The sequence below is a fragment of the Limulus polyphemus genome, unplaced genomic scaffold (assembly GCF_000517525.1).
Source record: "Limulus polyphemus unplaced genomic scaffold, Limulus_polyphemus-2.1.2 Scaffold3304, whole genome shotgun sequence".
Lineage (NCBI taxonomy): Eukaryota > Metazoa > Arthropoda > Merostomata > Xiphosura > Limulidae > Limulus > Limulus polyphemus.
Genome location: NW_013668914.1, coordinates 107,151 through 122,498, shown reverse-complemented (window position 1 = coordinate 122,498; position 15,348 = coordinate 107,151). Strand labels below are relative to the sequence as shown.

The window sequence follows — 15,348 nt, the reverse complement described above, 5'->3', positions numbered from 1 at the left end:
TGCAACTGTAGCTTTTTTTACCCCTAAAGCTTTGTATTCAAAATAAGGGTGCGTCTTATATTCCGAAAAATACGGTATATTCATTTACCATGTGGTACACACATGTGTATAACAGTAAGTAGAATATACTCTCTCATTTCTGAACTTTGGTTTTGTATCTAAATTAGTTCAAGGTGTAATTAGTCTGTTCTACTAAGTGCTGCACTAGGAAAAGATTTTTGTGTGATATATTCTGAAATGACAGATAAACATCATGGATCATACACATTGATCTGAATTTTTATAATGTTCATTCATATTATATTAAGGTTGTCATTCAAAAAAAGTAGGAAAAGAATTAAGATATAAAAATGTGTTTTTTAAATATATGGTTTAGAAACTGAAGGTTCGCAGGTTTTATGTCACTTTTATTTATAGTACATATAGTTTGATAATGATTTGGTTACAAGGTAAGTGAACCTGACTGAGATCATAAACAGAGAGTTAAATAGAAATTGGAAAAAAAAACAGCTTAATTTTATAAGAATTATTTCCAATATGATATTTTACCTCCTCTCACAAAAATCTTTATTGGCTTGTACAGCTCCCTATCAGTGCAAAATGTTTACTTGTCACTAGCCTTGTAACTCCCACTTTTTTCTGAATGTCAACATGTAAATGATCATGCAGCAATTCTCCACCAAAAGGAGTGCAACACTACCCATATCGTAGCTAGCACCCTCTCTAATCATGCACTTGTTAATCACTTCTGTATTGGCAGTCTTATTGTGCAGATGTGTTTGTATTTGCTCCTGATTTAGTTATTATATCCATGCAGTTTTACTTTCATGTATTTTTCCACTTCAATTATTGTCATTTTCCACTTTTTGTGGGGAGTTGCAATTTATTTTCATTATCTACTCTCACTTTTATATTGTTTGTTAAAATTTTCAACTATGTGAGTTATGCACTCACAGTTTCAGGTGGTCATGACTACCATTGCTGTAACTGCTACAGCGGATTTACTGACTATGTTTATGGGATCGGTACCACAGTTATTGGCCGCTGATGTGATGGCTATGATTTGTGGGGAATGATCTGTCATACTAGTAGCTAAGTGTGTCTGTATGAGTGGATGTGACTCTGGGTAGCCTTTTTTCCCCATCCTGAATATGTTTATCTGTCGTGTGTAATTACAGAGGTCTTACCCAGGCCTTTTTCTCTCCTGGTTTTGAATAATGTAGTTCGATTTGTTGGATGCATATCTACATATTCCCATCTCTCCGGCATCAAGACATTTTCTTTGTTTTGTTCATTGTGGGTGTATCTTTCAGTTTCAAGCTTTTCCAATCAGCTTTTCCTTGGCTCCCTATTTGTTCTGCCAAGTGGTCAGGATCTTTGCTCGACTGCTTCATTCCCAGGGCCTTCATTCACACCATTACGTGGATGATTGGCTATTTCCAGCTTCCTCATACACTGACTCTGCCCTACATACTCAGTTTCTTTTTTGGGAAGATACCTGGGTGGGTTGGCTTATCAAGGTGGGGAAGTCATTCCTCACAATTACTCAATTTCTGGCTCTTCTTGGTGTATTTCTCACCTCATTTCTGTATCGGGACCAGTCTTCAGTTGAGAGATATGAAATGTCTTGTACATGGCATCTCTATTCTCCCTTTCCTTCTGCATATGAGGTTCTATTTCTTTTGGGGACATGGGCTTTTATTGAATCCCTCATTCCTCTTGGTCATGCTCACGTGCACCATCTTCAGTGGGTTTTGATCAACCAATGGTGCTTTGTTAGGGTTCCCTTGGATGCTCCTCTTACTTCCAGTCTGAGTTTTACTAGTGGTTAGATCACCCCAATATTACTGTAGGGATTTCCTCTTCAGATTGTCACTTTTTTACAGATGCTTCTCTTTCCGTTAGGGGTGGGAAACTATTTTTGAATTCATTCTCCACATCAATCTCTTTGAACTTTTTGCTGTCCATTAGGCAGTACTTACCCTCCTTCTGGCTCTTCGAGACCAGGTGGTGGTGATCCACTCTGAAAATTTTATGGCAGTGTCTTACGTCACCAGGCATGGGGCACCAAGTTGAAAGACCTTTATTTTCAAACTTTGGATTGTCTATATTGGGCCCACTGCTATAATATCATTATGTTAACATGTTTTATTATGGGTGCCCTGAATCTGGTTGTGGATTGGTTATCCCATCCTGATGGGGTAGTAGTTTGATCCTTTCATTTTTCAGAAATTGTGCGTGCTATGGAGTGTCCCCAATTTGGACTCTTTTTCCTCTCATCTCAATCCTCACCTTCCCTGTTTTTGGTCCCCTGTTCCTCATTCATTGGTGGGAGCAGTGGCTGCTTTCAGTCAGGATTGGACAGGTAGTTACCTTTATGCATATTCTCCTATTCATCTTCTTTCTCATGTCCTATCAATAGTTCAGACCATTCTGTGTTGTATTGTGCTGGTGGCATCGTATTGGCTGGCTTTGATATAGTTTCCATTTCTGCAGCAGCTTTTGGTGTTGCCTCCCCTTCCTCTGTCTTCGCCTCCAACACTCCAGTGTGCATCATCCATCCATACACACACTTCGTCTTCATGCATAGCTTTTGTCTGGACCCTCTTCTGAAGGGAGGAACTTTCCAGTTGTTTTGCTTCCTTGGTTTCTGTCCAGTTCTTCCTTCCTCTTTGTCAGTTTACCAACATAGGTGAATATCCTTAATTCTGTTGGTCTATATTCCTAGGTTATCATCATTCCTTTCCTACCATTCCTTCATTGCCATCTTTTTTCACTTGGCTTTATGACTGGGACCCATCAGTTTCCTTTTTTACAGGTTATAGGGCACTTTTGTCTTCCACCTTTTGGTTTACCAGATTTGCTTCTGTGTTCCAATCTCATGTACTGTCAATGTGAATTCACTCATGCTTCATTTCTCATCCTCCCTGCCCTGCTTCTCTCCAGGACTGGAACCTCTCATGCCATTACTTGTCCTCCGTTTGAACCTTTGCCATTATGTTACTTTTCTTTGTCATCCCTGTTCCTCATATAGTTGTTATGTGGTCACCTTCTTTCCAAAGTGTTTGCAATTCGGGTTCACTATGTTTTGTTTATAGTTCTTGAACTTTCCTTTTTGCCCAAGACTTTGGCTGCTCGGGAGAATAATCCTGATTTCACTCATCATTCCTTCCCTCCATCTCCCACCTTTAGGACCATTCTGATTCTGACTGACTCTTTTGCCCGATCAAAGCCCTTAGATGATATATGACATGCACTGCATCCTTCTGTGGTTCCAGAGTCCGTTTGTTTCTTTGTTGGAATCCTACTTTTTTCTGTGATTGTTCTCCCATTCTCCTTATGGATTGTATTTGCCGGTCACTTTGCATGGCGTATTCTTCCCTTTCTCTGAATGTTTGTCATCTTTTTCGTGTTTTCTTCCCATCAGATCCATAACCTTACCTTGTCCCTGGCTGCCCTTTTCCATCTTCCCTATGTGGGTATGTAGACTGCTCCATTCGTTTTTATTTTACTTTACAGGGGCCTTTTGCTAGATATGTTTTTGATCCCACTCTATGGCAAGTGGTGTCTGACCAGGCATACTTAGTCTTTAAATCAGCACCTGGAAGTAAAGAAGCCCATGGAATGCTCACAGTCATGGCCTTGTTTGAATGGAGTCTTGATATGAATATTATTGATACTGTATGGATTTATATGGATATTGAAAAGGTCAATTGTCAACCAAACATCTTGGCTGAAATATAGGGAGTTGAACAGTGCATTCAGAACAGTATTTCAGAGTTGATGTAGGAATTGTCAAGTACAAAATCACTGTCTAGTATTATTATTTATCTACAGATTCTAGTGGAAGTGGCATAAAACTGGAATGTCCAACATTATTTTATATTACTTGGTAAGATAAAATATGCTAATTGGCTGGAAACTGATGAATCAAATAAGACTACACAAATGTTATGTAAATCCATCATCTCTTTCTCAAGCCTAATTATCTTGTGAAATGGCTTCTCAGTTGTGCTTTTCTAAATATGCAAGATTGGAATAAATAATTGAGTGGAGACACAAAAATGTTATAGAAGAGAAAGATAAAGGATTAAAGAACAAATGTAAATGTATGAAGAAGAATGCCATTGTGAAAGTCGATTTGCTGATGAAGGAGATAATAGTTTACAAGCTTCAAAAGCTCTTCTGTGAATATAATATTGTTGGAAGCAAAATAAAAACTAAAACATATATATACATATAAAGACATAGTAAATATTTACACATATATGATGTTAATGTATGAAACATTTCTGAAATGTTTACTTCAATGTATGTGCAAGTAGATAAAAATGTGTAGATATATATCCATTTTAACATAAGGGTAAAATTGAAAACCACTTAAATTAAAGCAGTCCTTGAAGATTAGTGGCAGCGTAAGTCAAGTATAACTGCAAAAAAACACCTTCTTAAGAAAACACTTGTGTAATGTTTCATGTGAATAAGATCAGACTTTAAGATTTTATTAAAGAATAAAACCACTGATAAATAGCTAGAATGTTTAATGATAGAAATACCTAATCTTGTCTAACTTTAACTACCAGTTACTGTTGAACTTAGTGGATTGTGATAAGAAATCAATATGGACATCAGATTTGTTTAAGACAGAAGTTTCTATTATACATTTGAAAGTGTAGGTCTAACTATCCAGATACTTTTTGGTGACTGTAAAGTGCTGCCCTCTATTGCAGCAGACTGTTGATTCTCGCCTTGATAATCCAAATTTAATACAACATACAAATACACTGGGTTAGTGTGTCAAAGTATTACTTGAGAATGAAAGTTTATTACAATGTAGTGATTTAAAACTCAAATTTGTTGCTATTAAACTAATTTATACTTTTAGGGACAGAAGAGTCTGCTTTCCTCAAAGAAGAATCTTTACATTCCAGTTTTGAATTTGAAGTAACAAAGGAAGAGCAAGAAGAGAGGAATTATGAAGTCCCTGTGAAAATTAAGGTAATTTGTAGATTTAAACTTTGTGTACACTTGTTTGTGTGTGTTAAATAGCTATATATGCAACATCATTTGCGTAGTATTTTGGTTGTAATGTTATTTTATTGGACTACATTTGCCTGGTGTTTCATGATTGTTTACAGTGTTTGCAGTCACAACCAGAAGGTCAGTGTAAGTTGCTGAATTGTTGGCAACATTAGTCAGACGACAGGTAGGAATAACATCACTCGACTGTTTTAAGTATTATTATTGTTGTATAATTATTATTAGTATTATTATTATTTGTTCTAAAATGAACGATTAAAGTGGACCAGTATTGAATTGACATTTAAATGTATTAAGTCCTCTAGGTACTGTTCTTCATACAGTATTGTTCACTCTTCTTACTGGAGCTACAGTAATGATTTGATTTTGTGGGGCACAAAGCAATACGTATTCTGGTTTTGATGCTGTTTTGTACTCTTCTTACCAAAGCCTCCAAACTTAGGTTTGACCATTGTGTGCTGGAGTCATATCACGCCCATTGTCTTTTAAAGAATTAATATTTTCTATTTTGTGTTTAGCATATTGTGTAATTTGAACATTCTCTTTTTATAGCTTATTTATTTATTTTTTAATAGGGTATTCATAGAATGACCTATCTGTACCAGTTTAGAAATGTCTTAATGTTTTCAAGAGTTTTATCCTGGCTCACAGGTACCAGGGTTCAGAAGTATATAGTGTATGTGGTTTACAAGTATCTCCTGGTTTTCTTTCCTATCATCAGTTTGTAGTAATCCTTGCCTCTTATTTTGTATCATGATACTCATGTAGTGTCTCTGGGATTGTGTTTCCCTTTATGTCTGTCATTATTTTCTACTCTCTGGAACCTTCAGACATTCATGTTGTTAGTTTGACTCTTTCACTGTCTCTGATGACTTGTTCTTTCTATTCTAGAGTGGAAAGATATGCCATAGCTTATATTTGCTTGGAAAGGTTTGTCTTTCTTCTCTAATGTTGGTGTTACCACATTTACTTAAATGAAATAATTGATCAGAACCTTGATTTGGTATGTACATTGTGCAGTTTACTGTCATCTGTATCTCATACAATCCATCTTCAGTGGTTCTGCATGTTTGTTTTGTCATTCTGGCAATTACAACATTATGCATGTAACTATTTGCCTGTTTTCTTTTGTAGTTGATTATATCCGTTTGTTGTGTATATTTATATTGACATGTTGATGTTTTCAACTTTAACAGATTTGAATCTTGTTCTTTCCTTTATCGTCAGCAGCACAAATTTCTTTAGAAGAATGTCTGACAGTGAGTATATCAACAACATGCTACACTTTATCTCCCATTTCCTGCATTACATAATGTTTAATTCTTCTCATTCTCACCCAGAGTAGTCATAGATCAAGAATTCAGTTCAGTTTATTTCATAATTAAAGTCTACCTAGTGACAAACATATCATAGTTTCAGGACTTTAATTTCTATATATGTAAATGTAAATTGTAGAGTTCAGATCATTGCTTTTTTTTAAAACCAACCAGGAATGCTATTAACGTTGGAGTAAGTTTTCTAAGGACTGTTTTCCTATGAATTGAATCCTTTTCTAGGGAAGCAGTAGGATTTACAGAAGTGCTGCACCACACATCCAAATTTTTTATGTATGTATTTTTAGGTGGATATTCAGTGCAAACCTAACCACTGTGGTAGAGTTTTAAAATACACATCACATCAAATTCTGGTTTCTAACGAAATGTTATAGTAGAGAAATAGGAATTGCATTCAGACAATTAAGTGCCTTAGATTTTCCATGATTTCAATGATTGTCTTTAATTTTGCTCTAGTTTCTTATTTTTTTCTTTTCTGTAAATATGAAAAGAAAATTAAGACTGAACTTTTGTAGTATATTATGAAGGTTTTTAATTCTATATATTAAAAAGAGTTAAATGCCAACACTAGTTGTTATTTGTTATTGGGTTCTTACATGTGTCGTAAATATTTTAGAACCCAGATGTGAGAATAAAAATGGAGCAACCTGATCTTTCAGCACAGGATGGCATTATTTCCAAGTTCAGCAAGAGTGATGATGAAATTCCTGATTGTACAAAACATGATGTTATTGGTTTGAAAAAAGAACCAAAAGAAGAGTTCCAACAAATTAACTCTGAGCTAGAAGTTTTATCAAGTGAGTATAAATGTGTTGATAAGTACTGTATTGGCTTAATTATAAGGTGATGTTTTTTTATTAATAATTAGGCTGTAAAATTTGTAGTTGCCTTATAATCATGGCTGACCACAGGCCCCTTCCCTATACTCTAGCCTGTCCCATTCTTGAATGTCCAAATAGCACCCATCTATGCATAAGTGCCAGATGTTTGCTCAAGGTCATTGCTAATTCTTGCAACTAATCCACCTGCAGGCTATTCTGTTATAATATTTTTTTTGCGAACCTAAGAAAGGATGTTATGAAACTCAATTTTTTTTCTTTCCCATGCTTTTTTGAAAAGGGTTGTTTTATATTCGAGATTGCCCTATAATTAGGCCAATACGGTATATTCATTATCCATGTGGTAAAGACACTAGTATAAAAGTGGTATTTCTGCATCAAGCTTGATATTGATAATCATACAAATGTTTTGTAGAGCAATATGCATACTACAGTTTTGGTTTTAGAGTGTATCTAGAAGTACACCTTTCATCTGAGATGTTATAAAGTAGAATATAAAGCAACCTTTTGCACTTTTGGTTTGTATCCAAAAGGTTCTGATGTGTAACAAGGCTTTTCTACCAAGTGTTGCATTAGGAAAAGATGTTCGGGTGTTATTCTGAAATGACAAATAGTATCATGCATTACACAATGATCTTGATTTTTACAATGTTTCCCTCATCATTCATTCATACAAAACTAAGGTTTTCATTTGAATTTACTTGTAAATAGAATAAAAGGGAATAAGAGAGTTAAATATATGGCTTAGAAATTGAGGGTGTACATCACTTTCTTTTTCTTGTTTGATTTATAAAGTATATGTAGAAAATTTCACAAAAGCTGGAAATGAAAAGAAAATAATGATATACATAATCTTTTGCAATAACTAATGTTTTTAACAAAAAAAAGAAAACAAAATTTTGTATGAACGTTTTTGAAGTTTTTAACACAATTCTACACAACATACTTTTTGATTTAGTTATACAATAATTTCTCTTTTAGCATATATTCATCACTGTAAATGTGTAAACAGTCTTGTAGCATAGAAAAAAAAGTTATCCACATTTTAAATAAGTTTCTGTTTGTTGATCCACTTTATAGTATAGGTTTATGTTTGATATGACTAAACCTATGACTCTAAGACCATAGGAAGTATACTGATTGAGGCAAGTATCGAACCTTCACATAAATCATAAATTATTCCAGGGGGCAAAGTAGTGTGAAATTGTGAATTGAATAAAAAATCCATATACATATGCTAAATGAATAAAGAAAGGATTATGTTTCTCATTTTACAGGGGGATGGGCCAGTTCCCCCTCTTGCTCCCCACTCCATCCCTGGATGGCCATGATTCCTTTCTCATTTTACATACTATATGTACTAAAGTATTTTTCATGAAGTCCAAAGTCTAGCATGAATATCATGGATATTAGGCCTTTTAGCTTCCACTGCTCTTCTAGTTTTTGTGTTCAATATTATATCATGAGAGTTGTAGATGACATAAAATCAAGATCAGTTGACTAAAGATTACAGGTATGTAAAGTTAAAAATGTTTGGAGATAATCCATGGTACTTTGATTTATTAGTAAAAGTAGGTAACCATACTTTTGTATATTTAATATGGATGTTACCAATTTTTTGACAGGTTTTTTTCATAATTCTAAGGATTAGGCTTATAAGTTTATTAAAAATAAGATGTATTTTGGTGTAGTAATGATGATTGGTGAATTAATGTAGAACATTATTGCTAATTCATGTGGACCTGCTGTACATTTGAATTACTAACAAATATGTGTTAAGGAAATAAATGACGTTACGTTTGTTACAAACCATAAAATCAGAAAATTAAAATTTTGTTGTATAAATGTTTCAAACTATCATCATGTTGTAAAGTAACTGCCTATACCTCAGCTTTGAGAAGTCATATGCTGGAAGTAGGGGGAATCAGAGTAGGAATGGTCAGTTGCAAAATATGGAATCTACTATTGTTTATCCAAATTATATTGTGGTAGATGCATGGAACTAGAATGTTTAACAGTATTTTGCTTACATGGTTGGACAAAATGTACTAGTTGGATAGAAATTGATGAATCAGATAAGATTACATTTTCAAAGCATTTTGATGGTTAAATAGCTGCTCAGTAGTGATTTTTTAGATATGCAAGATAAGTATAAATAATTTAGAGAGGACAGGAAAATGTCATTGAGGAGATAAAGGATTAAAAAAAACAATCGAAATGGCTGTAGAAGAATGTGATAGTATGTTTGCCAAGGAAGGAGAAGGTTGTTTGAACATTTGGCTACATTTCCAAAGAGTTATTTCTTCCAGAGACATAAGAAATGCTTATTGCTATCCACATAAATACATGATAGATATTAATGCAGGCATATAGTGTCAATGTATGGAGAATGAAACATTTGTAAAATGTTTAACTCACTATTTGGCATTTTATGAAATACATCAAATATGAAAGAAAAAAATCACCATTATATTTGTTAATTTTTCCTGTGAATCATATCAAAGACTGATAGATAAATAGAATAGTTACTGATACAGTCACCTCACCTGCTTAATTTGAGATATCAGTTATTATTGAATATTGTAGATTGCTGTAACAGACCAAAGCAAATGTAAAATTTTTTAAGGTAAAAGTTTGTACTATAGTTTAAAGTATAGTATTGACCATCAAAATAGTTTAGGGGGAACTGTTTATTTTCATCTTTGTAATTCAGCTTTAATAAAAAAATAAGAAAACCACACAAAATAATTTGTTTAAACTTTTTACTGCATTTCTTTAGGTATGATAGTGTAATGCGCATTGTTCATTTTTAACTTTTTGAATATTACTGATACACAATTTAATTGATGACATCAATAACTGAAACAGAAGTGTCACAAATAACATAGAAAATTAAAACTTCTATATATGTCATGGCAGCATTGAAAAAGCTGTAAATTTCACTGAGTTTTCTGATGTTATGGTTAGAATTTTATTTGTTTTGTAAATTGAATATCATGTGAATGAACAGAATGTGAAAAAGTTTGGAAATCTTCCTCTAATTTTATGATTTAATCAAAAGCATTTAATCAATACAGAAAACCTAATGTGATTTTTTATTTTTTCATTTAATCAATATAGAAAACCTAATGTGTTTTTTTTTCATTTAATCAATGCAGAAAACCTAATGTGATTTTTTATTTTTCAATGAGGATGCCAAACATCTTCAGATAAATATATTTTCAATCTGATGTTTAGGCTTACATCATTTTCAAGGGTCTATGAATGTTACAGATAACAAAACTGATCTTAAATGATAGTCACTATAAAACTGCAATAATATATTGGAACGGTGCCTGGTGAAGCATACTAAAGTATTGTTGAACTGGTTAGTCACAGATCATAAAAGTAAATAAATAGTAACAGTACTATAGAGGTCAGGTATTGTACAGGTATACCTGCTATAATGCACAGAATGTGTTCCTAAAAATGGCATATTATACAAACTTGCGTTATAATATGCAGGTTTTCCCATAGGAACAATGTTATAAGTAAGGGATGCATTCCTGCAAAATTATTTTTCTCTTAAAGTCAGTTTTATTAATGATATAAACCACTTTTACAACATGTATTGATATGTATTAATGAAAAGAAACAAATATTACAAGCAAGACATTTCATTTGAAGACAAATAACACAATATTGTGTGTAGAAATTAGTGAAAAAAAAAACCACATTAAGCGGAATGAACTGTCAAAAGTCTGAAATCAGAGAAACTAGTTTTAACACATTCGTGCATCCTCTTCAGTCCGATATTATCTTCTGGCAGAAAAAACTGGTCAGCAAACGCTTATGTGACCACTGTTCTTAGGTCAGGAAGTCATTTAGCTTAAAGTGATCTTGGGAGGTGTTCAAATTGGGCAAAGTTTTGATTAAGCAACTTTAGACAATTCATCTTTTTATGTAGTTATCCATTTCGTATAAAATTATCGTTGATTTCCAACTGATTTGATGACCAGATTCTCTAATATGAAGAAAAGTGACATTGCTTTGAGTTCCATATTTTATATCTTTTTTTATGTTCAGAAACTCTCATGTCAATGCTTCTTCTGGTTTCATCTACATAACCTTTGTCACAGAATTGACATGATTGTTTTGCAGGGTAATTGCATGTTTGTTTCACATTTTTTTATATTTTTAAATTTTTTCTGTATTTGAAATCCACATAACTCCAAATTATGCAACTTGTTGTAGCATATCTGGTGCTAAAAATAAATTGTGTAAATCCAAATCCATGTTATAAAATTACAGCAGGTGTACCTGTATCTACTATTGGAAGGGTGTTAGGATTAAATTAAAAGAGATTTTTTAAATTTTCTGTCTAGAAAGTTATCACAAAATATTTTGTTTTTAATGTCTTTTTAGGATCACACATCTCGTTCCTATGCTGTTTATTGGGGCTCTTAAAAAGTTCAGGGTTTTTCTTTTGAGCTGTTATTCACTTTTGAGTTTTCCCAATATTAAGTTTGTGTTTCAACAAAGTACTAGAAATATAAGAAAGTCTATAAGAGCAAATCAGCAATAACTGTGATGTTATGCCTATCACAAACATTACTTAAGCTAACCTGTATTTAGTTTGTAGAACTTACAAAGATATAAGATGCATTCATTATTATGATATTGACTGGACTTTGTATTCTTATTTTCAGCACATAGTACTGAATAAGAACTTGCCCAATAATAGGAGCCATTACAATAATATACAAATGTATTGGTACATTTTTAAAGTTATTCTGTTAAGTCACTATAAAAATATTTAAGAAGTTATTAGATTTTTGTAAGATATTCTTAGTAATTACTATATTTGTTTGGATCTATCTGTTGATTGTAGACCATTCGAACAACGATGAGGAAAAGAAGCTTTCTGGATATTATATTTCATCACAAAAATCTACTTTCACAAAGACACAAAACTGCAAATTCCTGGAATCGAGCAGTGGTGATGGGTTTGACAGAATATCTTCAAGGGTAAATAGACAAAAACGACAAAAATCTTCACAAAGTGGAAATAAACTATACAAATGTCCTGTGTGTAGCAAGGAATTTGGAAGAAATTATCACTTAAAAGAACATGTGAGGAGACATACTGGGGAGAAATCATATAGTTGTGTAGTGTGTGGTAAACAGTTTGTTAGCAACAGTAATCTTAAAACGCATCAGCGAATACATACTGGGGAGAAACCATACAGTTGCGTAAAGTGTGGCAAACAATTTGGAAGTAGTAGTTATCTTAAAACACATCAGATGATACACACAGGAGAGAAACCATACAGTTGTGTTGTGTGTGGTAAAGAATTCAGAAGTAATAGTCATCTTACAACTCATCAAAGGATCCACACTGGGGAAAAACCATACAACTGTGTTGTGTGTGGGAAAGAATTTGTTAGGAGTAGTAAACTTAAAGCACATGAGAAGGTACATACTGGGGAGAAACTATATGGATGTAGTATGTGTGGCAAGGAGTTTGGAAGTAGTTATTACTTGAAAGAACATATGAGGTTACACACTGGTGAGAAACCTTACAGTTGCATGGTGTGTGGCAAAGAATTTGTTAGGAGTAGTACTCTTAAAGCTCATGAGAAGGTACATACTGGGAAGAAACCATACAGGTGTGTTATGTGTGGAAAGGAATTTGGAAGTAATTATTACCTAAAAGAACACATAAGGTTGCACACTGGGGAAAAACCTTACGGTTGTGTAGAGTGTGGTAGAGAATTTGCAAGAAATAGTTATCTTAAAACACATCAAAAGATACACACAGGGGAACAACCATACAGTTGTGCAGTGTGTTATAAAAAATTCAGAAGTAATAGTCATCTTACTGAACATGAGAAAGTTCATACTAGAGAAAAACCGTACAGTTGTGTTGTATGTGGTAAAAAATTCAGAAGTAATAGGCAGCTTAAAGTACATGATAGGATACATACTGGAGAGAAACAATACAGTTGTGCAGTGTGTGATAGAGAGTTTAGAAGTAACGGTCATCTTAAAAGACATCAGAGGGTACACACTGGGGAGTAGCTATAAAGAGGTGTTGAAAAGATATAGGATAAAGCACATCAGAGAACAAATACTGGGGAGAAACTATATAGTTGTGTACATGGGTATCTGCAGGATGGGGAAAAGAGGGGAGCATTTGTCACCCCTCTGGAATTTGAGAAGAAAATTTATTTGAATAATTTATTTATAAAATATGTTAGAAAATAGTACTGTTTAATTATAAATGATGAAATTAAGTTCATATAAGTAAGCCATAATCAACAAGAGCATTGCATTCAAACTTCAAGACAAATAGCCTGTGCTCTGCGATGGCTTGCCCCACCTGGAATAAATTTTGCAGTTGCTCATGTTTGTGTATAGTGTAACAAATAGCTTTCAAGTAATAGTTATGTTTGAACATGTCAGAGGATACCATGGCTGTAACCAGAGATATAAATTTATTGAGGCAAAAAATTACAATCAGTTGGGGAGCACTGTTGTTTTAGCTGTAATTGTTCTTGAAATTTGAGCCCTCTCACAGCCATTCTATGCAGTTCTTGGAGGGTTTTTGGTTTGTTCAATTTATACTCTACTCACAGATTGTTCAAGTGTACATACAAGCCAGGTATACATTTATTGTCAGTAGAATGATTGAATATATACATGCATACCAGATTTTGGAAGGAAAAAAAAAAAGACACGTAAACGTCCAAGCATTTATCATGGATCATTTTTTAACATTATCACACAGTAGGCTATATGTAGTACATAAACATTTATATTAGCTTGTAAGTACATTCCCTCCATTAATTTGTGCCACTCGGGTAGTTTATACAAGCATTTTAAGATGGTGATATTCTTTATTTCATGTATAGATAACAAAAGGACCAGATTCTAGGATTATGTACACAAAATATAGTTTCTCTTTTTGTTCGTTATGTTTTGATTTGATATATTTACCAAAGTATAGCCACAGTCAATGAAAACATTATTCCTAACCAAAAAAAAACAAGAAAAACAAATAAGAAACAAACAAAAAAGAACAAGGTTTCCCATTACAGCTGACATCATGTAATATCAAGATAAGTAATACCTATATCTGCAAATAAAACCAGAGTAGCATCACCATATTACAATAATAGATGCAATTTGACTGTCTTTTTACAGTTGTGCTCATTACATATAAGATGTTGAAGAGCAGTTTTTATTATTAAAGGGCCAAAATTTAAAACAACTTCTTGAAACTTTAATATGCATTGTTTCTGATGGATAATGAGTAGGCCTTAATTAATGAAAGGGGCAGTATGTATTGTTCAGATATTGCAGTACAATTATCATGTCTTGAAGGCAAGATTGATGCATCTGTGACCAGATGAATCAAAATGCTTCAAGATGCCCTTGTGGCTCAATGTTTTGCATAATACTGTCTTGGTGTGTGTGTGTGTGTGTGTGTGTGTATAGGTCATTGCGAGACCACAAAATCTGTCCCATCCACTGTCTTGATCAATTTCATCATGGAGAAAGATTGTTCACATGAACATGATCCAACCCGGAAGTGTCAGCAATAGATTTATTATAGTATAGATGTTTGGGAAGAAAGTTGGTGAACATTCCCTGAATGTTTTTTTCCAGTGTGTTAGGTACTGGTTATATGGAATTCTTCTATATTTCTCAATTCAGTTGTCAACCTCTTGTTCAAAACTTGTTGTGGACAAATCCTATTGGTACTCCTTCTTCATTGTGTTTATTATTTCAGCATCAAGCTTGTCTTGATATATAGGGGTCAGATATGAACCCCATAGTGCTGGTTTCAATTTGTGTGGGAACCTTGTGTTCAGGTACTGAATGTTCTAGAAAAGGGTATAACATATTGACATGATAATAGTCCTCTATGGCATTACTAGTTGATTCTAGCTCAGTGTTTGCTCAATGTCTTTGGACTGAGGTATGCCTTTTAAGGGATGGAGTTGTTCCAATAGTGTGTACAATGATAGTTGCCCTGTCCATTATCTTCAAGAACATAGCATCAGACCTCCTTGACTGCATGATGTTGACCAGTCTTCTAGCATCTGTTTGTGCCTCAGTCAAATTGCACTTGTTTGATTGCAGTGACACAG

General features: G+C 33.6%; 1 protein-coding gene across 2 annotated transcripts in view; it reads left to right on the top strand.

Moving 5' to 3' along the window:
• The window catches only part of LOC106469102 (zinc finger protein 436-like), a 64,182-nt gene that overhangs the window by 6,188 nt on the left and 42,646 nt on the right, over positions 1–15,348 (top strand). Inside the window, exons 3-5 of one of the 2 annotated variants that reach the window (XM_022397516.1) lie at positions 4,886–4,998; positions 6,991–7,171; positions 12,084–12,220. In XM_022397516.1, the coding sequence (XP_022253224.1) occupies positions 4,886–4,998; positions 6,991–7,171; positions 12,084–12,220 (431 nt within the window). The remainder of the gene's footprint in view (positions 1–4,885; positions 4,999–6,990; positions 7,172–12,083; positions 12,221–15,348) is intronic. The other variant, XM_022397517.1, reaches the window with a different exon arrangement.